At 41.0% G+C, this 27,840-nt stretch overlaps 1 protein-coding gene across 6 annotated transcripts in view; it reads right to left on the bottom strand.

The window, feature by feature from the left end:
• The window catches only part of adgb (androglobin), a 59,764-nt gene that overhangs the window by 10,313 nt on the left and 21,611 nt on the right, over positions 1-27,840 (bottom strand). For 3 of the 6 annotated variants that reach the window (XR_004633515.1, XM_034699190.1, XM_034699188.1), the window contains exons 12-29: positions 27,612-27,765; positions 20,395-20,440; positions 19,235-19,346; positions 19,005-19,068; positions 18,816-18,920; positions 17,795-17,903; positions 17,488-17,626; positions 16,014-16,128; positions 12,960-13,121; positions 12,024-12,162; positions 11,732-11,857; positions 9,800-9,893; positions 8,894-9,028; positions 8,600-8,753; positions 7,693-7,880; positions 7,346-7,512; positions 4,838-5,025; positions 2,601-2,712 (exon numbers count right to left, since the gene is read on the bottom strand). Coding sequence is in view for 4 of the 6 variants with exons in the window: in XM_034699190.1 (XP_034555081.1) it covers positions 2,601-2,712; positions 4,838-5,025; positions 7,346-7,512; positions 7,693-7,880; positions 8,600-8,753; positions 8,894-9,028; positions 9,800-9,893; positions 11,732-11,857; positions 12,024-12,162; positions 12,960-13,121; positions 16,014-16,128; positions 17,488-17,626; positions 17,795-17,903; positions 18,816-18,920; positions 19,005-19,068; positions 19,235-19,346; positions 20,395-20,440; positions 27,612-27,765 (2,309 nt within the window). In the remaining 2 variants the exon portion in view is untranslated. Of the gene's footprint in view, positions 1-2,600; positions 2,713-4,837; positions 5,026-7,345; positions 7,513-7,692; positions 7,881-8,599; positions 8,754-8,893; positions 9,029-9,799; positions 9,894-11,731; positions 11,861-12,023; positions 12,163-12,959; positions 13,122-16,013; positions 16,129-17,487; positions 17,627-17,794; positions 17,904-18,815; positions 18,921-19,004; positions 19,069-19,234; positions 19,347-20,394; positions 20,441-27,611; positions 27,766-27,840 lie in introns of all 6 variants that reach the window. The other 3 variants (XR_004633514.1, XM_034699189.1, XM_034699187.1) reach the window with 1 other exon arrangement.

Below are 27,840 nucleotides of genomic sequence, written 5' to 3'. Positions count from 1 at the left end.
ACATGGACATCAGCTGTTCACTTTCTTCTCACCACAATAAAAGCTTATCTGAAGTGAGACTGTGACAGCATGGACAAAAGCTGCATGTGCTATGTGGTCTTATGTGTGCTAGATGGCACTGTTGCACTTCAAAGCAAAAACTGAACTCAATCCCCAGCTTAGATGAGGCATTTACTATGAGTCTCACTTCTCTGACACAGCGAGGAATAATAATCCATCATTTAGCTGACACCCTGCCATTCTGTCTCAACAGCTTTGGTGCATGCTCATCGAGTAAGTTTTATCTGGAGTCACACTGGAATTCCAATGTTCAAATTGGATCCGAATAGCAATCTTTGGTATCTAATGTCAGGCTGTTGCATGCATGGAGAACTGATTTTTAGCTGGTCAAAAATAAAACAAATATTAACTGAGAGCTAAACAGCATCATTTGTAGATCAGAAAGTGTCATAGTGGCAAAGGTAGATTTGTATCGAAAGACTGGAACATTAAAATGTGTGTACAGCTGCTGCTTCCATCAGACTGCTTTGACAGCATATACTAGGGTTTAAAGCAGCGTAAATGTGCATGTGTTTAACATGTGCAGTGCAGCATTTTGACAGCAGCTTGTTAAACAGCTTGTTAAGGAGGTTTCAAAGCTTGGCGTGGCATGTAGTGCGTGTGTATCCATGTAACATGTAGGGAGCATGATCAAGGGTACAGCCTCACCACTGAGACAGAGTGTAACTGGGTGAAATTAATTCACTTTCCTGCTGAGATATTTCCCAGGGCACTGGGGGGGCAAGAGCCAACTTCATTTGACTTCCCATTGACCCACTTACACAAGCTTATTGGAAAAAAACCACAAGAGGTTTGTGTGGACATTGGCCAACGCGTAAACACATGGACAAACCCGAGCACAATAGCTCTACCGTGCTCACGTGTAACGATGAAGAGGAAAATGGTGAGGAATCATTACTGAACATCTTACACATGACCATTCCTGTAGCAAACAGAGGTTTGCCTGTTTAGTCAGAACATATCTAGTATCTGTATATTTAGCTTGTTAATTGAGGCCTCCCACACACAAACACACTTATACCTTCACACACACACACACACACACACACACACACAGATACCATCCTCAGATTTCATGCCATGCAAACTGAATGGGTAAGCACAAGGCCGGTAGTCAGGAGCAACAGACAGAAAAGAATAATGATTCGAAGACAGCGGGCTGCCCTTTATCTTCCGGCAATCATGCAAATTGTCACCCATGCCACACCTCCCTCACATCTGCATCCACCGTGCTGCAATTAATTCATCCCCTTCAGAATTTATGAAGAGCTTCTGTAAATATCAAAGCCCTGATTTTTACAATCGATCCAATTTGCGTGCCGTGATTAAAGGCGGAGGAGCAGAGTTGGTGGCAGAGGACAGGATTATTGCCTCGGCCAACGGCCAGTGGGCACAAGAAATCACGCTCTGATCTGCAAAAGCAGCTGTATTCATTTGGCTTTCATTAGGCTTGTGATTAACAGGCCTCTGGCTGGCAAAAGCAAAATAACAAACACCGTCTGCTTCGGCCCCTGACACTGCCGACTGAGTGTGTGCCACACAGAAATATGCTGTGCATAAGCAAACATGGAGGACTTATTGAAAATCTGTTCATAAGCAGGGGCTCAAATGCAAAAACTTTTAAATGGGAAAATGTGATTCAAATTGCCTCACAACCTGGTAAGGGGTATTTGCTGGTATCTGAACCATGTGTAATACATATTGGAATTTGTACTTGGATTTCTTCTTCCCTTTCCTTTTTGATAAAGCTTATAGTTAGAGCTGGCTCAGGCTTGGACCAGCTTTTGTTATGCTGCTATAGGCCTAGACTGCCGGGGGAACTGACACACTGGGATCCTATCTCACCCCCTTCCCCCCAACCCCCCATCACTTACTTTAACTCTGCATGTCCTATTGAAAGTTACTAACCATAGACCTTTCTAGAGTCCCTGAACTCCATTGTCTCGTAGGTCCCTCTGAGCTGCCGTAGGCATCCTCCTGCTGTGGACGTTCTAGACTCCAGCTGATACGGATGTACTGGACTCCAGCGGCAACAGCTTCTACTACTCGTCTCATCACTATCACCTCTCTCTCTTACTCCCCTCTATCCCTCTTTCAAGACCCAACTCGGTCGAGGCATGATGGCTGTCTAACATGAGTCTGGTTCTGCCTGAGGTTTCTGCCTGTTAAAGAAAGTTTTTCCTCGCCACTGTAACTAGCTAAATTTCTGCGATGTGCAATGCTCATGATGGATTAAGGTGGGGTCAGATTGAGTCTTATCCTGTGTTGAAGTTGGGTCTCTGTTCATAATTTGACATAGAGTGGTCTAGACCTCCTATGTTTGTAAAAGCGTCTTGAGATAACGTTTGTTGTGATTTGGCACTAGACAAATAAAGATTGATTGATTGATTGATTGATATTAAGATCAGCTAACATAACATCTCAAAATCAACTGAAATATGTTAGGAGAAGCAGAAGATAAACAATGGCTCTATTTCACTTTTTTCTCTGAGTGAAGCTGATGGTTTAATATAGCCCTCATGTTGGTCTAAAGCATGTACCTCTCATTTCTTTCTTCGCCAGCTCTCTGAGCGCATGGACGAAATCCAGCTGAGATTCGTCCAAATCCCAGCTCTTATACAGCACCTCTGCCTGCACCACGTACTTATGACCCTATGAAAAACAGACATGAAGAGTCAGCTCACAAAACCCACATCACAGTTAAATCAAGCTCTGACAAACAGCTGCAGGCAAAAAGGCCAAAAGAGACATATAGAGACATGAGAATGCTTTTCATACAACAGAGTAAGTGAATGCAAAACCCATAACGAGATGCGTGCAAATGTGTATTTTGTGGACATACAGTGGGCTGTACTACTCATGCAGATGAGTCAGAGAGAGACACAGAGGTCTTAAAGAAGAACTGGACATTTTGTTTATGCTGTTCTCTTCTCTCTTTGACTGAAGCACGTGCTTGGCACAGAGAGAGACGAAGAGAGAGAGAGAGAGATAGAGAGGGAGAGAGAGGAGGCAGAGGGTGTGTTCGCCAAGATTTCATAATGAGTGGTCACTCCCACATCGATCACACTGAAAAGAGGAGACTAAATTTCAACAAATTCCCATAGTGAGAGTCAAACTAATGGAGCAAGGCACAGCTTCATTTTCTCTAATGCTTATGTTGATGAGTACATCTATAAAGACAAAATTAAACCAGTGTGAGTGACATCAGTCAGCGTGTGCCAAGCTGATCCCTTTCAGCATTTCTGCATTATTAGCAGTTATCTATATCTCCCTGTGGTGCAAACACAGTGCTGACCCTTTGCTCTTGGTCTTAATCAATACTCTTAGTCCTGATCAACAGCTGTTTATCTGAGGTGTGGATCACAAACACCAGCTGCATGATATGTATGTCATCACACCCTGCCCACGCGCTAGCAGTGGATTTTCCTGATTTTCGGATGCGTAGGGCGCTGGTTTGGATTGGCGGTTGACAGCGCCTCGTGTTTGGAGGCTGTCGTCCTCGAGGCGGGCAGCCCGAGTCTGTGTCATTCCCCACTCTCTCTTCCCAGTTTCCAGCTCTGCCCACTGTCCTATCTGCTCAGTGGAGGTATAAGAAGATCAAGGATAAACGTAGAGCTATAAAATTCTAAATAGATTTAAAGAGTGTTGTCCCATGATGACCTCATCCCGACTCTTACCCGGGTTAGAAAAATACTCGGTAAAACCTGGGTGAAAATGTGTCTGTATGCATTCATACATGCAACTCACCTGGCTATTTTTTGGTGGTTTTCATGGTTTTTGTGGGAGTGTGAATAGAGCTAAAGAATGAATAAAGCTTTGTGTGAGTTTTCAAATTAATATATCACTGTTTATACCTCTGGGAGAAGAAGGAGGTTCAAGGATTCTTCCGCACGGCTGCAGGAGCTGGAATTGAACTGCCAATCCTCCAACTGGGGTATGACCGAGTCTACCACTGAGCGATCGTACTAACTCCTGTTTTACTTCAAGTAACACTAACACTTGAGACGCCCTGCTGTCCTGTGGGATCTGTCTCATTACTGTTGATGTCACTGGCTGTTGAGCGACTTTGTTGAAGCTACTTTCAGTAAGAAGTATTTGTAACAAACACAGGCTTCTATTAATCTCGGGCACTAAATATTAAACTGATTGTCTGCATGTATGAGGTGTGAGAAGGCACCTAAGCAACATTTAAATCACTGTTTTTGCTCCAGATGTATCGCTGACAGTCACCACTGCAAAACAAACAAACCTCAAGAGATTTCACAGTTTTGTGGAGTCATGCACACAGACAATTTGCGCAGCTTTGTGTGTATTTGAGTGTGTGAAAGTACACACATATAGCACCTACTGTATACTTTGGTAATAGTCAAACTGGGGTGTTAGATTGGACGGGGAGGTTGGAGGGGGAAGGGGGATCTTCAGACAATGGTGTGACCAATAAATCATGCACTAATCCTTCCTCCCTGACAAGCAATGATAAGTCAGACAGTAACAACAAAACCAGCCCTCCAGTTTATGCTGCTCTTCTCTTGTGAATTTTGTCTGTGCAAGAGTGTGTGTGTGTGTGTGTGTGTGTGTGTGGGTGGGTGGGTGAGAGCAAGTTTGTGTGTGTGTGCATGCCTGAAAGTAAGGCGTTATGTGTATCTGGCAGTGAAAAATTGATATCAACACAGGCAGCAAGCAAGTGGGTGAGAAAGACAGAGAAGGAAAGTGAGATGCACCCTCGTGTGTGTGTGCACAAGTGAGACCAGTTAAGTGTTTGAGCAGCAGCAGATACCACGCAGGCAGCTGTCAGTGATAGCATCGTCTCCGTGGGAGGCTGCGACTGGTCAGACAAGGAGTCTAACTTCCCAGCTGTGCCGTTCTCCGTGGATCTGTGCTGCGAAGTGTCTGCCACCTTCACTCCCTTGTCCTGGGTGGGGGATCCTTTCTGGCTCTGTTTTGTCTCATCAGTGTTACTGTTGGCTGTGACAGAAAGGGAGATATTAAACTCTGCCTGTATCTGAGAAAAGACAAGAGTGGCCAGCAATCTGTGCTGACTGATGAACACATCAACTGAAGAGCAGACTAAAGAGCTTGAGAGGCAGGCTCTGAGGAGCTCTTGTGTGAAGTGCCTCTATTGTGTGCTTGTTTTTTTTTGTTGTTGACTTGATTGGGCCTTCAGACCAACAAGAAAAAACTGGTTCAATGTCAGTTAAAGGGTAACTTCAACTTAAATCTCAAATAAGACTCCAGAACATATTGTCATACAAACCATTAGACAGTTCTTGTGTAAGATAGATATTTGCTTTCATCTCAAAGGCAGAATCCTGATTGAATCATAATGGTGCGGTAACCTTTAATAATTGCTTTTTAAGGGCCTCTCATAATACAGAACTGATTCTGTATCCTGCTTCACAGCTAAGTTACAGTGATCTACTGCATCCCTTTGACTGTGACTTTGAGCATTTAATAGAAAAGTGTATCGTATGCCCTGAATATTACTGGTATAAGGGTATGTGAGTGATCATGCATTGATCCCAGTGCAAAAAAAGTATTATTATTTCTTTTATTCTATTATTTTTATTATATCTATTATTATTCTTCTGAGTGTTATTTCCCATTTTTTGAAAACACAACAAAAAGTGAATCAGAAAAATTCAAGTCATCTTAACCACTTTGACATTTGCTCAATGAGGTGATACATGTACAGTATATAAATAGTTTAAGGAGCAGGAGACAAAAAGTTTCAATGGTAAATTGTGTTTTAGATATTAATCAAGAAAACTACAGTTTCAAACTGATTTATTGAAAAGCTTCACTGTTCAAATGCTCATTATTTTACATGCATGCACAAAATAAAACAATGAAATTCCTTACAAAATGCTTTACTTTAGTTTAGCTTATCTTGTTAAGAAAAATAAGAAGTTATTACGTTGTGTCTCTGTTGAAGGTTTCAGGTATCACAGCAGCATTAAGATAGTGAGAGATAAGGTTAGTATCGTTAACGAAAACTAACGAAATAAAGAAAACGAGAGGTGAAAAAACATTTTCGTGAACTGAAATAAAAATAAAAACAAGGCTTTACAAAAACGATAACTAACTGTAACTGTATTGTGAGTTTACAAAAACTAACTAAAATGAACTAAATTTATAGACAAGATGGTTCTTATCTATCTCATACATACACTCAGTATTTTATGTTTTATGTACTGTTGTTGTTATGTCCATTTTTTTGTTAAATACAATATAACACTGAGTGACACACTGTATTGTTTTATGTGGATTGTTGTTCATCTGTCCTAGGTGATTACATTTTTGAAAAAGGTATGCTTTGAGTTTTTATTACACAATGCTTTTTTGTGACCTTTTTGAATCTCGCCCCTGAGAACTAACCCATATTACAAAAAAGACTAAAACTAATACTGAAACTAATAAAAACTAAACTAAAACTAAGCATTTTCAAAAAATAAAAACTAAACAAAGCCAGCAAACTCGCTTTAAAAACAAATTAAAACTAAACCAAAATTGAAAACAAATGGTCAAAACAAAATGAAAAGTAAAAACTAATGAAAAATGCAAAGCTATAATAATATTGGTGAGAGAACAGGACGTTGATGCCGAGGGAGATTTAAAAATATATAAATACACATTTGAAACCTGTGGCATAAGAGCTTTTGTCAAAAAATCATGGAGGGTGTTAAAAATATTTTCAAACCTTTACTAACAGCATGTCTTTAGAATTATTTTGTAGACAGCTATGTACGTATAATATATACACAAATAAAAGTGCTAGAAGAAGGGGGCTATGTAGTCTTTAGTGTGTTTAACCACTGGTAATGTGGACTGAATCCTTGCTAACACCCCTCCTTCATACTATAAGTCCACTCAATCACTGTCGTAAGGATAATGGGCAGACAGGTGCCCTACTGTTTGTATCTCTGCTCAGTGGGGGATGTAGTGACTGTGCTGATAAAAAGGGTTGCAAAGATTTCACTGAATGGATAAATAATCCTTGAAAGAAAAAAAAATATTAAAGAGGATAAAGTTATACAGTTAAACTAAGCAAATACAGTGGTTTTGATTTAGAAAATTTGGTCCAGGGTCATAAAAGTAGGTTTGAGAGTGGGGAATGATTGTTACATTGCTTCAGCTAGTGCTGTGAAATACTTGAATAAGCATTGATTATCAAATCTCAGATACTAAAAGAAGGATTCAGATGCAGATATCACAGACAAGAGGCAGTTTAATGGATCCTCTTATCAGTATCTATCAGTTACTTAAAACACAAAGCCTGAGCGCTCACCTGTGTTTGTCAGGAAGTTGAACACAGGTATCACCACATGGCCCTTCCCAGTGTTGCTGGCCACCTCCCTCTCCTGGTCCAAAATGGACAGACGAATCAAAACATCTGTCTTGGAAGTCTGGAACTGAATCGTTCCTAAGAGGTCTGCCATCACATCCACAAGGTAACTGTGGGAAAGTTTGATATGACTGTGCATTAGTCTCTCTCATCGGCAGTGTTCTGTTAAAGAAAGCCAGGCCTCCTACGACTGTTCATCGCACATCAAGGGTTAAAAGTTCAGACTGATGGTAAAACAACAATCAGTCATTCAAACTCTTAATCAAAATTATAATTAACAATCTTCTTACCGACAGATGATGTTTCTGTCATTGGGCATGTAGTAATCCCTGAACTCTCTCACTGAAAATGTGTTCAGAGGAGTCTCACAGGACAGTTTTGGCAGGAGTCCTCCGGAGCCAATCAGCCGCATTCTCCACTTGGCACCAACAGAAGGGGTTTCAGGTGTAACAGCCTCTGCTACAAATGTATAACCAAGCTGCAATAAAACATTAAAATACAATAAATCAAAGAGGGTAGGCAGATTCTTGGGTGATGGAAGACTGAGGGGGAACCCTTGATGCAAGAATAGGCTGCGGTGTAGCAGAATTTGAAAAATGTCACAAGCAACTTGGATGAATGGATCTATATATTGGAAAGTAGGGCAAATATTGAACCTTATTGGAGGACTCCTGAATTGAGTCATTCAGTGAGGTGAAGCAAACTCTACGTGTTGGTGTGGACAGTTTTTTTATTTGTGCTGCTCTTATTTACTCTCTCTCTCTCTCAATGGTTTGTTTGACGTGCTGGTGTATGCCTAATCTATTATTTCTATGTTGACTGATTTTGTGGAGTTAGTATGCTACCTCTGTCTTTCTTTGTACATGTCAGAAAAGAACCTGCCACTGATAGTACACTCTTAACAAAGGGCATTTGCTTAGCTACTGAGCCATGGTTCTACACTCCTCTAATGCATAATTGTAATATAGATGCCAGGGATAATACCAGTTATGGTAGTTTAATATTACATATGATAAGTATAGGTTTATGTACAACTGCACCACAAATTGCACCAAGTTTTGGAGAAAGATTACCCAAAAGTTGAGCAATATATTCTGCTTTTAGGAAAAATGGGATATGCATATATTCCAAACTTACTCAAAAGCAATGTCATGTGCATGAAGGATTTAAATGTGAAGATTTATAGCACAAACAGACCTTGTTTGGTTTGTAGACATGGGCTGCCACTTTGTTGAAAACCATGTCCAGCTCCTCTCCTGTGTCGTTATTTATGACATGAAGCAGACAATTAGAGATCGGGGAGTAGACTCTTGGTACCAGAAGCATGTCCTCAGAAACCAGGAACACCTCTCTTAACAAATAAAGCAAAAAAACATGATTTAAAAAAGGATCACGTTTCAAAGTGTGACCACATTGAAATGTCATTTTATTTTGTTTCTGTTGAACTTCTGACGTGTAATTATTAACATCTGGATTCAAAAGTTTTCTAACCTGAAGACTAAGACCCAGCAGGAGTTTGCTGCGTCTTGAATGGTGACAGAGTAATCAGCGAAGGTGATTCTGGTCCATTCATCCTGCTGACAGGGATAGAGCTCTGCTTTCCTCTCTGAATGTTCAATGATATACCTGAGCAAACAAAACACAAGAGCATAATTACACAGTGCTGTGACTTTAAATTAAAGCTTCTGTGAGGAACTTTCATTTTGTATCAATTTAGGCGACCCCTGTTGTTTTTCCTGCAGATGTGTAAATCTGATCTTGCCTTATTGGAACAGTCAAATGCATCACTTGCTGAGAATCTGTACCATAGAAAGTGTTGAGAAAAAAGTGAAACATAGGGCTGTTTCGGCAACATGTAGTCCCATCTGATGCCTAACCTGCAGCAGCAGTTTCACACATCTCATCACTCATCAGTAGTTACCTTTCGGCTGAAGTGTATGTTTCTGTCAGTAAAGAAAATAATGCTCACAAAAAAGCCCCTTCACTCCCCATCATCCATACACACAGTGACCAAACCCTCAATGCTCATGCACACACACACTTCCCCAGGCAGTGGGTCACTCAGCATACGCTGCTGGTCGATTGGAACGGAGGAGAGGATAAACAGCAGATGGTACCACTGGGAAAAAGATGGAACACAATGTGGAAAAAGCTTCCTGCCTGGCCACCACAGGCCACCACAAATAGAAGAGGGAGCAGATTCTGGGTGTGGGGTGTGGGGTGTGGGGTGCGACAGAGAGGCTAAATGCCATTCGATAAACATAGCGTTGGCACAGGTCTGCGCTGGGAGCCCTTAGATACTCTCAGATGATGACGCACATGATGTGGAAGTCTGAATTCTGCTTGGTTAGTAAGATGTAATGTTTGTGTGTGACTGTGTCCATGTTTTTCATTTACCATAGCAAGGAGGCAGCATGTTTTTCTGCTTCTGATTCGACCTTTGGCCACATGTCTAAAAGGATCTGAGATGCTTGAAGGTTCGCCTTGGTGCCTAAGTGACATAAGAACAAACACACAAACACACACACAGATAACAAACATTAAAGATGGAAGACAGTCCATGTTGCTGTTGAATACATGGAAACAGATTCTTGCAGCCTGGCAGGAAAGAGAAATGACAAACTGCATTTTTTCCTCATCCAGTTAGGAAGAGATTATCCTCACCTAGACGTTAGCTTTCAAACTCATCTTACCAGACAGGTAACCACTCTGACAGAAAATAGGACCTCTGATATAAAATGTCGTACTTTGACAATGTGTGTGATGTAAGTAAGTGTCTGTGCATACATATGAGAGAATTGCTCTAACAGGCAGCTGTGTAATTGCTGTTTTCACATCTGACATGGCATGGCTGACGTGGCATACGTGTCCTCACATCCTCCCTCTGTCTCTCCCTCCCTTGTTCGAGGCTCCTTCTTTTCAAATAGCCACTTTCCCAAATTGCTACAGCTATTATAGCAGACCGAGGCTGCCTGTTGGGAGATAAAGACCTCCTGTCACCTTTGCAACTAAAGAAAGGCAACACACACACTCACTCACACTCACACACACACTCACACACACACACACACACACACACACACACACACACACACACACACACACACACACACACACACACACACACACAGAAGCAGGCAAGACAGGAGAGGTTAAGACACTTGTGAAATGTTGGGTAGAAGGTATAAACAGATGTACTGAAAAGTTTTTCTCTTTAAGATCAGCAAAACCAAACTCTTAACATTTCCTCAGCATGAAAAGCGTTTCATGGAGTATCTAGAAAGGCAGCGTTTCCAGGCTATGATTGGTGTCTGGCTATTACTTTAAGAGCCGGTCTGAAAGCTGCACTTTATGCTTTGACAAGTGAGTGAATAAAATTTGGGAGAGCCTAGACCCATTTCATGGAAGTCAAGCTGAGAAGCTTTTGTGCTCATGTTTACGGCTCATAATAAGCAGCGATTATTATATGTATTAGCAAAAGCTGGCGGAATGATCCTTTAATTGGAGTGGATGCTGTGGATGTTTTTTAAGCTGCGATATACCACTGGTTTTTGCAAATGTTGCTTTAATGAGGCTGTGCATGGTCTCTATATGCAATGTATTTAAATGGCAGCAGTGTCGTGTCCAAACAGCCCAAATAGAAAGTTTTCTGCAGGTTTGAGGAATACAAAGAGAAAGACAAGGTTATGCTGCACCTCAAGTGTTTCCTTTAAACAGGGCTGCACCTTTCCAGTAAGATAATTACTGCCACCTCTCAAGAAAATTGGATATCAGAATTATTTAACTGAACTGAAACTAAAGTAAATTACACAGGAGCTGTACTCGCACTGAGCTGGAGGGTTAAATCATTATTCCGCAGCACCGTTAATAAACAAAGCCACAAAGGAAAAGCTGCTCTGCCTTGTCTTTCACTTGCTGTCACAATCGAGAGCCCCGGCTGTTGATGCTCGATTTTTGTTTGCATGCATGTGTGAGTGTGCATACAGGCTCCCTACATGTGTGTATCCCCTCTGTGGCCTCCGCTCATCTGTCAGGGTGTATTAGTAAGAATGGCATGCCATCAATACATATTTGCGCCTCAGCTTGGGGGCTCAATATATGCCAAGGGGCCAAATTAGACAGTGAGTGGAAGAAACAAGGTGTTTTGTGTGTGCATGTGTGTATATGGACGCAAGATAATGATCCTCAAATAAGGTAAAGTAGCCTGTCGATGAAGGTGTTTTTCTGGCAAGCCTTCTCTGCAGATTGGCCTGTCTTTCATAATGAGGCACGGAAGAGGTAAAGCAGAATTCACCAACAGGTTTTCTGATTGTGTATGCATGTGATTACCTGGTTTTGTGGAATTAAGGACCTCTCGCACCAAGTGCCCTTTGAATCCAGCCTGCAGAGTGGTGACTGCTTGCACCTCCCTGTCTGTCGGCTCCCTTTCTCTCCAGCTTTCTGGAGTCTCTGTATCTACTTAAGAGAACAATTGTGGGTTATTTTTTGAATACAATAGTGAGGAGTTATTTCTAATGGAGAATGGAGAAGTGCGGTAAAACAATTCAGAAAGGAAAGTGTTGCTCCATACCCAAAAAACAAACAAACAAAAAACTATTGAAGCAGTGACATCAGCTCTTACGTGCAGAGGAGTATTCTGTGGGGTCGGTGTCAAACAGAGACGGGTCAGCTGTTAGGGCCTGTATGGCAAAGCGCTTCTCTGCTGTCAGTTTTCTTCCCAGAGCATCACGCAGCATGTGGTAAACTGCAGAGTTAAATACCTTACACATGCACACAAACAAACAGAAACATAGAACCTATCAACTTTCCTGTTGCTTAAATTGGTGGATTTTATATAATTTACTTTTATATGTGTGTTTGTATCTTACCTTTAAGACACTAAGTGCTATCTGAGAGGAGCCGACAGAGATATTGAGACTTTTAAACGTAAACTAAAAAAATATTTATTCAGTCTGGCTTTTATGTAGGGTTTAACAATTTTATTGCTTACCTTTTACTGTAATATTGATTTAAATGCTGCTTTATTATTTTAGTAATTTTAACTGTTATCTTACTCTATTTTTATTTATCTATTCATTCATTTATTTATTTTTATTTATCTACTCAGTTTTTATTGATATTTTTAGCCTTAGTTTTGTTTTAACTCTTATCCTTTCCCTTTTAAAATCTATTTTAACTATTTGTATTCTTAATTTTGATGCTTTAACTTATTTTAATTACACATTTTATTGTTGGTGTGCATTAGTCTTTGTTTTAGCCTCTATTTTATTTGATTATATTCTTATCTTTATTTTTATTAGTACTATTTTTATTATTATCATTCTTATTATTTTCCCCTAATATGTCTTGCCATTGTTTTACTTCTGCTTCTTTCTTGTTTTTCAATCGCTGTTAAGCACTTTGGGTTGCATTTGATTTGTATGAAAGCTTGATTGATTGATTGATTCAATCTATTTGAACTAAAGACTTCATCTATGAATTACAAAGGCACAGCATGAAGAAAAGTGAGCTATTCTTTCTGTCTACATCATCATAACACCAGAGGTTAATAAGCTACCATGCAGTGCTTTCTCAGGTCAGTGGTGATATTTCTTGGGCAGTGAGCCTCTTCTAAGGCTTGTCTGGCTGCCGGCAGGTTTTCCTCATCGCTGAAGGACGACACCACCCTGCACAGAGCCCTGAAGATGGCCGAGGCCTGCTCTGTGAAACGCGCACTCTCCTGTTAAAATTAGAAAAGCAGAGGGGGGAAGCTGCTCAGTTTGGTTTAATGATGCACATTAAGCAGAAGTCAGGTTAAATAAAAACAGCAGAACACCCACACATTGGGACTGTGTGGAAAATCGCTCCGAGCAGGTAAACAGTGGATGGCAGACAAGATCAAAATGATGCGAGTTATTGTGTTTCTCATATGAATCAGCCTTCCGGTACACTCATGTGTCCAGGGCTGATCCACTCTGTGATAGGGGTGGACAAACTGGGGCACAGACTTTTGTAAGGGGGGCATGAGTACACTGATGAGTATCACATATTTACCCTTTCTATCTTGTCAAATCATATCTACTGTTATTACTAAGGTGTGAGTAATCTCTGCAAGGTGACATGTTAGAATTATGGTTAGCACTGCTGCTTCACAGTGGATGGGTTCAAATCCAAGCCAAGCCTAGATCGTGAACAACCAGTTTAGGATGAAAACTAAATACACCTCAACAGTTAGTACTGCAAGGTGACATGATAGTATGGTGGGTAGTTCTTCCACCTCTCAACAGAAGGGTACAAGTTTCAATCTAAGCTAGGGCTTTCCCAAATGGAGCTGGAGTGTTGTTGCTTTCCCACTCCACAGGGGACTATGATTTTGAACCACCAGACTGAAATGGAAAGTTGAAAACCTCAATGTTTAAGCACTGCAAGTGGAGATGCTAGTGTGCTGGTTGGCTCTCCTGGTAAACTGGACTGGGCTGTAAGTAACTCTTGACCTGGCCCAGGGTTCAAATCTAGGCTGGGGCGCAAAAGAAGAGGGATCTGACTTTCTCCTACTGGAATATGATCCAATATTTTGATCTACCAGAATGTACTAGAAAGTCAGTTGACCTAAACAAGGGATATCTGGCACAATGGTTGGCATGGCTGTTTCAGTGTAGTCTACAGTGTTCCAAGCTTTCTCCCATGGGAGTGTGGTCCCCGATTTCATTGTGAGATGACATTGATATGCTTTTCCCACACTGAACTCTGAGCTGTGTTTTTGAACTACCATAACAAAAAGGTGAAATGGAATAACCAAATGGCCAGGACTGCCAGACATCCCTGTGGTGTGGTGGAAAAGACTGCTGTATTTCGGTTCAATGATTATGGGTTTGAATCCCAAACATGTTCTTTCAACGTGAGAGGGGGCTGAAATACTTAACTCTGAGCTGTGCTTTTGAACCACTGTATTTTAATGGTGAGTGAAAAGACCTTTAAAAGCATTTGCTCCCAAGCAGCCAAGTGGTGTGGTGGATAGGACTGCTGTCTTTCAATAAAAGGAGTCTGGGTTCAAATCCCTAACATGGACTGTCAATGTAAAACTGATTTGAAACACTCTCCCGAAACTGTTATTTAAGCCTCTGAACTTCTGTATCGAAATGGCGAAATGACAAGAGCTAAAAAAGCTAGCACTACCCAACATCTCTGTGGATTAAGGGTAAGGACTGCTGCCTTTAGGTCAAATTGTTCTGGGTTAAAGGCCAGTGCAGGGAAAGAGCAAGGTTGAGGCAGGGACAGTGAAAGGAGGAGGCAGGGAAAAAGAAGAATAAGAAGAAGGAGAAGGAAAGGGAAGTCCAAGGAGGAGAAAGAGCAGGAAGTAGGAAGGGGTCATTTTTTTTATTTTTATAAATACTTACACCCCAGAGTGTGCAGGGTGTGCAGAGTACCCAATCTTTGTTCAGAATTTTGGGGTGACCACTGGGGTGACCAATCCAATTCAACACCGCTGCATGTGTCCAAAATGATTTAATTAAACAGATACTGTCAGCAACAGAAATATGACGCTAAGGTCTAAGAAGGCAGAGTGATAGTCTTACTGACTTGACGTGATTTATTAAACTAAGATGTCCTATTCCAAAATGTTACAGCCAGGATATTGCAGACAGAGGCAATTTCCTCCTCTCCATCTTCCTGTCCAACCAAAGACTTTCTGTACTTCTAAAACTTCACATTATAACATGCAAAGTTTGTATTCTCTTCAGGTTATTCTGTATTTCTTTTGTTCTTTGTATACAGCCTTTGGGTGCAGCTTTTACAAAGAAATTAATGCTTTGAGTGATTTTTGTTCACTTGCAAAGTCACCACTGTATTTGTCAATCACTGTGTGATGACAACATGAAAGCAGTATGCATCCATTGGCTAGAGGCATGTGCAAAGGGTAGCCAGGGGTGGTGTGGGCTACCCTTGAAATCTGATTGGCCACCTTAGGGCAACCTTAAAATCCTAACCATGATTGGATATTTACCTTGTCAGATGTGGGACTTTTGTTAAAATCAAGTATTTGAGCTGTGTTGCAATAGGCTGCTGGGAGTTGTCTTAGCATTTCAATGTAGCACATTTCTTTTGGGGCTGCAAAGTGGTTGGCGCCATTGCCTCACGGCAAGACGGCATGTCCCTTTCTATGTGGACCCTGAATGGGATAAGCTGCTGAGGAAAATTGATGGACTTTTTGTTGGTACTTTAAATTGCTACTTTGGATATACATTATCATCTTGAGCCCTTAAAAAATATGCTGACACTTACTTGTGTTAGTTTTTAAAGTTTAAAACTTTTTCCACGACTATTGGATTTGTATAGTTGTGTATAATGTTACTAGTGATAGATGTGATGAGCTGAAACCGAAAAGGTAGGGGCTATTTTCTATAATATGCCACATATACATCATGCCACCCCTGCAAAAGACAGTGTCCCAGTTGGGCTATTCATGTCAAAAAGTCTGAATACACCCGATCTAAGGACTATCCATACCTTAATTTCATGTCATGGTATGTTTCTTTTCTGTATCATACTTCAGCTGTGGAAGGTAATTAAGTTACACATTTAAAAAACAACTAAAGATAGCTTTCAGTGTAAACTGTAAATCCTCTGTCACCTTGGTGAGGTGTGACATGACAGTTTCCTCATCCCCAAAGATGAAAGGTGTCCTGCTGCACAGATGAACATGGTAACCAAGTGATGCCTTTGTGTGGATGGACAAAACATGGCGCCTAGAGGGAAGAGAAAGGGATCATATTATTCTGAAAGCAAGATCACATAATTCATATTCCTTCTACAGAATAAAACAGAGGTCCCAAATCTTTAGTCTTGGGAGTGTTTTCACAGGCTGCAAGCTTCTGGGTCAATCTAAGAGGGATACCATCTTCATAGATGGCTACATTTCAAAAGCAGTGACTGTTAAATCAGAAGAATATTCATGCATTAAATAACAGTCCTTTCCACTGAATTTCCTTTCAAGTCTTCATAATAGAACTATGTTTCAGTGCTGAAGCCCAATGTCTTGCCTGCCGAGTACCAGGCTCAGTTCACAAGGCCTCGTCAGGCACGAGAGAAAGAAACCCTACTTTCCTGGCCCCATTAGCTTTACATAATTCAACCATCCCAGCCTAACTAGATGGATGAGCACCAGGCTAGTGCTGCAGGAGAAAGGGACCTTATAGAAAAAAAGGAAATGAACAGGAGAGCAAATAAGGGGAAGGGTGAGAAGGGGAAAGCAAAAAAGAAAGGGGAAAGGGGACAAATGGAGAGTGAGAGGGAAAGAAGAGGACATGCAAAAAGGAGGAGAGAGAAAACACTTCAATTAACAGTCTATCACAGGTCAGTGTGTTCAAATGATACAGAAGCAGAGAGCACAAAGGGTCAGTGAAGAGATTCAAGGGAGCGGTGTAACACCTACAGGTTGGCTGACCTTAACAAACGGAAAGCAAAAGAGGAGGACGCACTTTAAAAATGACGTCTGCTGCTGCTGCTGCTCAGGATCGTGTACATATAGGCCCTTCTCTCTTGGTAACAGTGTGCAATGGGGCATGTGGGCATGATAAGTTGAGTGCTATGTGTGTGATTATGGCTCAATGGTAATTGCACTGCTGCATACCTGCACATGACCCCGGAAACTAGGCCCTCTGATTCTAGGCCAAGTAGCACCCATTAATAGAGACTAGGACAGAAGCTTTTTACTGCTTTCCGGAGCATCTGAGGTAGGCAGATCTCCTCCGCTCACTCTGTGAGAGCTCAAAGTAGAGCCTCCACATGGCGGTGGAAATCAAAACAAGAGTGAAACGCTTCCTTTCATCCAGAGCTCCCAAGGGTGTCATGTAAAAAATTGCATACATTTTTAAAACAGCTCCCATGATGGGAGTAAAAAGCTTACTGATGAGTGCGTAGGGTGATTTAGGGTTATGAGATGTAATTCAATATTATATATTTGACACATAAACTTACATTACAGGAATAAGGTGCATAGATTTGCGACATTCTAGCCTGTAATGTTCCTCCTATAAATGCGATCTCAGCTTTTTATTTTGATCAATACAGGCAACAGTTCTCAGTATTCATCAATGCTGCCCTACCCTGGGGGTAAGTTAAGCACGGATGCCTTGGGGGACGTGGACTTGATGGTGAGCAGTGGCAGCTGAGACTGCAGGCTTATCCAGGAGAACGGCTGGGCGATAAGAGCTGAAGACCTGCACGCTGCTGTCAAATCCTTTTCTGGGAGTGGAGATAAAACGTGATAAAGTCACTCACACTAGTCAAATATCACACACAGTAGGTCGTGATAATACAAATTTCAGTCTTTAGAACATTTACATTATCAGTAAATTGTTTAGTATCTGTGTTAATGTGTGTGTGTGTTTTTCTGTGTAGATAAATTCTTACTTTCCTCAGCTGTATCCCCCCAGAGAAGCAGAGGAGAGAAGCTGACGAGGATCTGTGAAGTTTGCAGGCTGTCCACACACAGGTAGTGAGTGCCTCTCACCTCTAGACACTGGGGCGGAAACACACACACACAGGCACAAACACACAAACACACACACACACACACACACACACACACTGGCTTTCGATATCAGTTTGAAGGCAGACGAGGAAAAAATACAAGTGTAAGAGAGAAAGAGGAGAAGGCCTCAGGGAGGGATGATGGATAAACTGATAGAAGGGTAGCTTAGTGGAAAGGAGGCTGGAGGAAAATAAAGAGAAAGAGAGGGAAGAAGGGGAGGAAATAAGAAGATAAAGATGGGAGCTGAGTGACTTTAAGAAGCATTTGAAGTGACACCTGTATAGGAGAGGCCAAAATAGGTGAATTTAGCGTTGCAAGAAAAAAGGCACGGGTGAGAGAGACAAAGCAAGAGACCAAAAGAGGGGACAGAACAGACAGATAAAGAACAAGAGAGGGGCAGAATTCAAGCATGTTTGGAATGACAAGCATACGCTGCTCTGTACACAGAAAGACACACTCACAGAAACACACACTGGCACAAAAAAGTCAGACAAGAACCCGGCTGCACTCTCATTCACACTGTCCCTTCAGAGCTTGTTCATAGGATGCATTTGAAAAAAACTCTGTATTTTTACTCATAATGCAACTGATGGTGGAAGTAGAAGTTCCATCAAAAATAAATATATCAATACACGTTTTTTGTTCATCTTTTTGCACATGCACAAGGATGCCGATGCACAATGATCTGCAGGTGGGGGTGATACATGAGAAAAATGCAGCCAGGTATCTTCGAAGGAAACAAGTAATAAGACAGCAAGCTGATATGCATTGTTGTGAAGAAATCTGGATTTCAAAAGGTCACCTTTAAGTTATCATGACTGGGTGCTTTGACCCCTCAATGATCTGTGTTTGTGCTGTTCAGTTCTTGGTTTGCATGCCTGTGTATTTCCATGCATGTACCTCATGGCTGGCTACAGCAGATGTCACATGGAGGGATCCGGTGGTAAGAGAGTGTGTTGATCCAGTGGAGTTGTTAGCTGTTGCAGTTTTGGGCAAGATGGTGCTCTACAGAGACACGTGTAAGTTAATAATAAAATCAAGTGTTTCAAGTAAATTAGTCTTTGGCTTATTTTATGATACATACTGTACCTTAAAGTGAGATTTATGGATGTGGTGAGAGTAGCTCTTTGGTTTATGGAACACCAACAGAGTCCTTGAAGATAAAAAAACCTAGTTATTTAGGAGCCTATCTAATAAAGTAAATATAATCCTGATCATGTTATAACTAAGGCTGCTCAATCATCCTCATATCCAAAATGTTGTCCATTTCTAAAGGTATGTTTGCACTGCATGACTACATACTTGTGCATGTGTCTTACTGAAAGCATTTGGCAAAGTCCTCAAGGTCCACCCAGGTGTGCTGCAGGATGGGTTTGAAAGGAGATGAGGGTTTCTCATTCATTGGCTCCTGTGTTGCAGTTTTTGGACGATCTAGAAGCAAAGTTTGATTCCATATATCGGAATAACACAATTTGCAATTTTAAAAGTGTTGGCTTTTTTTCTTAAGACATTCAGTGCAGTATTGCTGTATTCAGCCACCCAGCAGAGAGATAGACCGAACAGAAACACATGGTATTAAATGTTTTCCACTACAGCTTCCACAAAGCTGCAGCAGCTCAGTAAAGGCAAAACGTGTCTTCATCAAGCTGAGAAGCATGAAAGTTGACTGGTGCTTTTCATGCCACACTTGATACCAAACAGACATCCAATGGCCTGTGAAATTTATCATTTCAAAATGCTGCCAGTAACAAAAAAGCCTTTCCTCTTGTGACTCATAGCAAGTTATCCTAGACTCGAATCATTATCTGAAACCCAGTGAGCCAAATTGGCCAAACTCCCACATAATGGCACTGTGTGAGCGCACATGCACATCCACACGCCCACTCCCAGACTCCCACTATCTCCATGCATCCAGAGCAAAGCCATAGACATATGCAGGCAGACACACACACTCCACCCAAATGAATCACACACATATACACACGCGCGCACGCACAGTTCCTCTGCCCCCAAGCTCCTCTCAAAGCGAGATGTCTGATCAGAGAGCTGAGGCGGCGAGGGGCCACTGGCTCTGCTGCTAAGCGATGGTGGTCTGCTAACTCAAACTGCAGGTGTTACTAAGCAACTAAACGGGGGCCGAGAGAAGGCAGGGAATTGGCTGTTTGTCATATCGCATAATTTCAGTCCCATCGTCTTTAAAGTGTCTTGGCCAACCGATGAAGGCGCTGAGAGGGAGATGGAGGCGAGAGAAGCTAATACTTCCAATCACATTGATAGGACCATGCTGCTCAGATGCTGCTACTTATGAAGATCTCAACTCTGGTCATTATTTAAAAGAAGCACAGAATGAACAGAACAGAATGAGCCAGTATCTACCTGCTCTAGCAGCCTTATCTCTGACTATGTCATGTGAAAATAAAAGGGCAGAGTAGTCTCTGCATAAATTAAGGTCCCAGAGTTGCAAAGAGACTGTTTTTACCATTGGAGTTGTCATCATTGTCCTTCTTTGTGTCCTCTGCAGTAACCTAAAGGGAGACAGAGAGAGGGAGAGAGGGAGTTAGAGAGAGTTGCTGATAGAGTAACACTGCCAGAGATCCGTCTTTACCCTCTAGTGATTCCATGCCAGCTGTGGTGTTGCGCCGTTTTTGCCTAACACCACGGGACACAAGACATGGTTTTTAATGTGACAAGGGCTGCTTCTCTCTCTCGCAACAAACATCACCAGGGAATACCAGTGCTAATTTACTTCCCCTGTCACTGACAAATGAGGAGTTGTGTTGTTTATGATGAAAGAAGAGGGAAATTGTATGCTTGTCAGTCCAATGTAATAAAAATACAACTAATGAGGCATTATCACATCCTTCAAATCTTTTAATGTTATGTCTGATTGAGTGAAAGGAAAGCAGACTGGTAAGGGGGATATAAATGTGCCTAGATTCAAATGCAGGAATTTCTACTACTCTATAATTTGGCTTAGCATGCCTTCAAGCCTTGTAGTTTAATTGTTCTCTGTTAAATAATGTGCTGCTAAGAAAAACCTTTGTCAATATCCACCAGTTTATTCAGCTGTAACTAAGAAATACAGCTTTATGTTGTGCAACTTCAAGCAACCCCTGCAAGACTTTCTAATGAGTCAGAGTGAGTGCATGTGTCTGCGTGTGTGTTCGTGAGTCACCACTTATTTGAATAAGTACCCGGAGACCCAGACAGACGGAAAGAGGCATTGTGACTGGAAGCACACTTGATCTCCTCTCGACGACAATAGCAACACTTTCACTCTGACAAAAAATGTAAATGTGTGCGTGTTCTCACAAGGGTCCGTGAGACTCTGAGTCAAGCACCAAGGAATGGTATGTTCTGTCCGCCCACAGCATGCTGCTGTATTAGATCGCTTACCTGTGTGTAGTAAGAGGACACTGAGACTGACAGATCATATACAAGAGCCTCCTGGGGTTTAAGCTGCAGCTTTTTGGAGGAAAAATCTTCTTTTTTTTTTTCAGTGATCGACTCAGTCGTGGGTTAGGTGGAAGAAAGTGCATTTATTTAATCCTACACTTCATGGAGATTTATTCTATGCGTCCACAGAGGAGTCTTTTCCCGCAGAGACTTTCATTTTTATTCGCTGGAGTGTGTCTCAGTGAATAAAAGACAAAATCAAGTGTGAGGGCCTGTGTCTACGAACAGTGTTTTTCTTTTTTTTTGCTATGGGAGCTACCAAAGGTTAAAGGTTACTGCTCAGCTCCAATCTGCACAGATGAAATGTTCAAACCAAGCCAGAAACCTTTGTGTAGTCATAGACTCAGACCTTGATTTCAGCAGCCACATTAAGACAACTACAAAGTCAGCCTACTATCACCTTAAGAATATTTCAAGGATTAAAGGACTTATGTCTCAGCAGGATGCAGAAAAACTCATCTATGCATTTATCTTTAGAAGACTAGACTACTGTAACGTGGTCTTTTCAGGACTCCCTAAAAAGTCCATCAGACGACTGCAGCTCATACAGAATGCTGCTGCTCGAGTCCTAACAAGGACCAAAAAAGTAGACCACATCAGTCCAGTTCTTATATCTCTACACTGGCTTCCTGTCTGTCAGAGAATAGACTTTAAAATTCTGCTGATGGCTTACAAAGCACTGAATGGTTTAGGCCCAAAATACATTACTGATCTGCTACTACTTTATGAACCACCTAGACCTCTGAGGTCATCAGGTACTGGTCTGCTTTCAGTCCCTAGAGTCAGAACGAAACATGGTGAAGCAGCGTTCAGTCATTATGCACCACATATCTGGAACTCCCTGAAAGCTGTAGGTCTGCTCCAAATCTCACCTCTTTTAAATCAAAGACTAAAGACTTTTTTATTTGCCACTGCCTTCCTTCCATCCATCCATTATCTTGACCGCTTATCCCGTTGGGGGTCACGGGGGGCTGGAGCCTATCCCAGCTGGCTTCGGGCGGAACCACTGCCTTCCTATCTTAGCTCATTTTAACCCACTTTAAATCAAAATGTTATTGGAATTTTTAATATATTTCTAATTTTACTTTTCTTTTCTGTTTTATTATATTAGTCATTTTAATTGTGTTATTTTGTGCTTGTCTGAATGTTTCAAATGCTTTTAATGTTTTAATGTAAAGCACATTGAGTTGCCCTCGTGTATGAAATGCGCTACACAAATAAAGCTGCCTTGCCTTACTGTTTACAGTGCTCAGTATCCCAAGTTTAAAAAACACCCTCATCAGTCAGACATCTAACGCTGTACTCACAGGGCTCTCTACCAAAAATAGCTTAACTTGTGGAACACGCTGGGCTTGTCATGGTCACATATCTATCACAGACCAATCAAAGCTAAGATGGGGCGGGACTTCTGATGTCAACTTTGTCAACAACAACATCGAAGCGGAGGAGAAACTTACCACACTTGTTTATCTTACCGTACTATTTCCAGGTCCTGAGCTATAAATGCTGCGTCACAATTTCTATCTCTCATTTTTTTAAATGTTTTTTTTTATTTCCGCGGAATTCCATAGGATAAAGGCAAAATACGAAGCAAACAGAGTATTTAGGGTATATGCTGGAATCCTGAGGTTAATTTTAATACCTTTTAAGACTTTTTTAAAAACCTTTCAAAAAATTTTAAGACCTCATCACGACTCTAAGCTGTTGTTTGCAACACATCTTTAACAGTTTTAGTTTGCAATTTAACAGAAATGAGGTGAGCTGAGAAGGAAAAAAGCTCGAAAGAATAAATTAAACTAAAAGGCAGGTTTATTGACATTCCCACCTCATGATCAAAATGTGCCTGAGATTGTGTGATTTGCTTTCCATCAGCTTTTCTGTGTCCATCAGCTCTCTGAGCTTTTCTTTGTGCCTTCATGTAGTCACAGTGCAGTAACTCAAGTAATGAATCTATGTTTTTCCCCTAACCATAGCACAACTACTATGACAGTAAAGTGACGGTAATGTTAGTTTTGCGCATGTATAAATATCACATTCAGCGAGTTTTAGTGAAAAAGGACTAAATGCAGTGGGTTAAATGTGTTTGATCTCCTCTTTTGCTGACTAAAAGCGTCATAAGATATGAGTTTGAACGGCTATGAGCGGCGCAAATGCACATTAGTGAAAACAAGCCGGAGCCAAACAGACCTACGAGTCGTGCACAGGGTCATTTGTGAGTAGGAGGGGCAGCTGAGGCAGATATTTAATTCCTCATAAAATTGCGATTAAGACTTTTTAATACTTTTAAGGGCCTTAATTTTCCCACAATTGATTTATCAACTTTTAATACTTTTTAAGACCCCGCGGACACCCTGGTATTATAAAACAGGCTTAACAGTCACTACTAAGGGAAGCTGGAGTTCTGTGGAAGAATATTTGTAACCTACTAACAGTGAGTGCCACAGACAAGCCCTCTGACATTGAAGATGCAAGCGCCACCAGCGCAAAAAGCCATTAGTGGACACGGGTCCTTAAACCTCTTTGTCTCTATTAATATTTCACAGGTACAAGGAAATCCATTGACCCCTGGTGCATAATGAAATACTGGAAGAGTATTTTTTTCTCTTAAGTAAATGAAACCATAAGGGGATTCTGTGATTTAGTGATTTTACACATTTCAGGCATATTAAAAGGTTAAAACTGAACAGTTACACCAGGGTCTAGTTCACAAATGTTGAGTGAACAGGCCATTCAGGGTATCAAACATCATGTGACACTGCCTCTACCGTTCTAGGAGCTACATAAGCGCAGAGGTTGAAGCTGTCAGCGAGGGTTCAAAGAATCAAAGCGAGGGTTCAAAACAGCCAAAAAAACCCTACTCACTAGATGTACAGTCCCCTCAACACGTGACCCAGAACATGCTTGTGAAGAGCGGGAACACACACTGAGCAAAAAAATGTGCCACATATATGACACATGCAAGAACCAATCCACATCGGTGCATGTGCACACACACATCAAACGACACATCAAATTAGCGTGTCCATACTGCCCTAGCCCAGCCGCTCTATAACTGGTCACAGTTACACAAGAGGGCGATTAATATGAACTCTATTTTTTCTCTGTATGCTAGGAGTGAAGTGTAATAATGAGCCCCCCAGGAGGCACAGACACTGATGGCTCACCATCTAATTGCACTGCTTTTTTCATCAGCGCGGTACACGACCTCTCCCTGTTTGAAACCCACGCGCCCTGTCATACGCAAGAGACTCTCTTTTCCCATCTTCCTTCATTTCCTGCGCTGCTTTCATCTCTTCCTGCCAAACTGTCACTTTCAATCCATTTTTCCGTCCCCTTTCTTTTTTTATTAAACACAGTTGTCCGTCCATTCTTTTGCCCCTGTTTTCTCTTTGATTCTATGTTCGTCTCTGTAGCTGCTCTAACCCCACTTCACAGCCCTCCTCATCCTCCCTCTCCTGCTGGTGCTGTCTTTCGTGCAGATGTGCCCCCGGTCAATGGTGGCCTGGCTGGGAGACAACAGAAGTGACTTTGAGACTGGGGGATGCAGCCTTGTTGTCGCTGACGTACAGAGCTGCTCCAATGAGGCTTCAACTGCATACTTACAGAGTAGACGTAGGGGTCAGAAGAGGGGAAAAAATGAACAGAGGAGGAAATAAGAAGAGACAACAGCATTTTTTGCCAACTGTTATTTCTAGTCTTTAGTCATGTAGGGTTTTTCTGGACCTCACAGACCCTCAAAGCTATTCAAAGAGACCATACTGTGCTTAGTTTTATATTTTGAATATGATTTACAACTCAACAAAAACCTTCTAATTTATCGTATCCTGCTGTCTGTGAAAACCCTCCGTTCAGCCTCTGTCTAATAAAGGTGGGTACCGTCTCTTTAAAGACCCTCTCCCTACAAGTCCACTTTCTTTTGATTGGCCAGCTCTCTGCAACATCTTTTATTGCCCGGGAAAAGTAAGACACATTTGTCAGCCACATTTGAAGGAGTCATACTTGAGAAATGGGACAGCTTTCATACAAATAAAGACATGAGCTACTGAACCTTAATGGCAGCGTTTAAATACAGGGCCTAATGGAGTTTCCTTGACTATTGCAGCCAGCCTCAAGTTGTCACTTGAGGAACAGCAGCATTTTGCACTTATTAATTGGCGTCATTTTTTAACACCGAAGGCTGCTGCTTGGTTCTGCCGAGCAATGTGCCTATGACCACATGAAAAGTACCATGACTTTGTGATGTTTTAAAATTTCCATAGTTCCTACATAGCGAAGAAATGTATTCTTCTCAGATGGAATCAGCACAGAGCCCCTACATTTAGCCTGTTCAAACTAACTTTGAATGAAACCTTACGTCTGGAACAACGCACATACACTGAAAAACAAGGGGGATGTTTTTTTTTTAAATTTGGCAGCCGCTTATGGACCTCTGACATCCACCCAGCATGGCTAGCCATGCATGGACTCTGAGAAAAAGACAATGTAATATCACCATGATTTATGTATTTGCACTTATTATTTGTACTTATTATAATGTACGTATTTGTGTTTTATAACCGTTTTTATTTGTTTTATTTTTATTTTTTCATCTTTTCCCCCTCTTCTTTTGACTTTCCTATCGTGTTTGTTTTTCGTCTTTTATGTTATAAAATGTTGAAAATAAATAAAAAGATAATTGAAAAAAATAAAATAAAATGTCCATGGTTGAAAAAACTGTGCAATAAAGCATTCAGAGCAGCATGCAGACTGATCACTAAAGACTCTCCATAACTGTCTGGCAGAAATTAAATCATGGATGTTCAACAACTTTTTAAAACTAAATTACTCTGAATCAGATTTTTTTTGTGTTTGGCCCCTCAGCATAAAGAGATTGAATCATTCAAATCTAGATGACTTATCAAATTGTGTTAAGCCCTCAGCCAAGGACCTTGGTGTAATTTTGACCAGAACTTGTATTTTGAGCTACAGGTGAAAAAAGTTGTCCAGTCCTGTTTTTACCAGCTAAGAGTTCTATGAAAAGTAAAGTCTCTAATGTCAGCAAAAGATCTTGAGACACTCATTTGCGCTTTTATTTCCTCTGGTCTCGATTATTGTAATTCTCTAGAAACACGTCTCAGTCAGAAATCAACCCACCGTCTTGCAGCAGCTTGGCAATTAACAAAAACTTCACCCTCATTTTAGCTCATCTACATTGGCTGCCTGTTGATTTAAGGATTGATTTTAATATTCTTTGAATCACGTTTAAGGCCCCTCAATATATTTCTGAGCTTTTATCCCTGTATGAGCCAGGACGCAGTCTGAGATCCTCTGGCAGTGCTCTGCTGGCTCCAAGGTCCCGACTGAAGACCAAAGGTGACAGGTTAGAGCACCTACACTTTGGAGCAGCCTGCCAGATGAGTTCAGACTTGCAGAGTTAGTCCCTTGTCTATTTCCTCACTCGAGGAGACACATTTTTAGGGAAAAGCTTTTATTCTGGGATTTTATTTAATTTTAGCTTTGACTGTGTTGGTCTTTGTATGCTTTTAGATTTATTTTATTGCTTCATTGTTTGCTTTACATTTCTACCTGCATTTATTGCCCATTGTGAAGCACTTTACCTGTATCAAAGAGTGCTATCGCCTGCTGCTTCGTTTCTTTTTGGCTAACTGTATGACGGGCTGATTTGTGATATACATAAATATTATTATTTTATTTTATTGACTTATTTTTCTGTGAAGTTTACTGTAAGGATTTTTTTATTAAATTATTATTATTATTATTATTATTGTTATTGTTTTTATTATTATTATCCAAATTACTATTTATACAATTATTTATGTTTATTGTTGTTATTATTATAATTATTACTATTTTCTATTTTTGTGTTAATCATTACAATCTTAATATCATTATTATCTTGTATGTGTGTATTTACTTATTTTTAATTGTGTACTATCTCTTTATTTATTCTTTTATCTTTACTTTCGGACTCAAAAATCTTGTTTGTTTTTTTTTGTCTCTGAGTCTGATGGCTGCATTGTTTTTTTTATGATGTTGGCTGAGTCCAGTAAAAACGTTAAAAAAAAGTGCTATAAAAATAAAATATCATTATCAACATTATTACTGAACCAGTATAATATATCATCTCTAAATGCCTTTCGGCGATACAGAATCAAATGTGGATCTGTGTATTTGAGAAAAACCTTTTGTAGGGGTTAAGTAGACACATGCTATAACCCTGCAGAGAGCTTCTTAGTGTACCTCCATTTTCTCTGTTATGTCGTTTGCCGTGTTTGTCGAACATTCAGCTGCATCGAGTTCAAGGCCTTCTCGGCATTCACTCTCCTCTCTCTCTGTGATGGACACCAGCAGGGAACCATGGGAACGCTTCCTCTGAGAGCTCTGCTTGGCCTCTCTGACACACAAAAGACATATTTTCATGCTACAGGTTATTCTGACATACGGCATCATATCATCATCATGACATGCA

Source organism: Notolabrus celidotus, chromosome 13 (assembly GCF_009762535.1).
Source record: "Notolabrus celidotus isolate fNotCel1 chromosome 13, fNotCel1.pri, whole genome shotgun sequence".
NCBI lineage: Eukaryota > Metazoa > Chordata > Actinopteri > Labriformes > Labridae > Notolabrus > Notolabrus celidotus.
The sequence above is the reverse complement of the archived record's forward strand: the minus strand, read 5'-3'. Positions and strand labels throughout refer to the sequence as shown.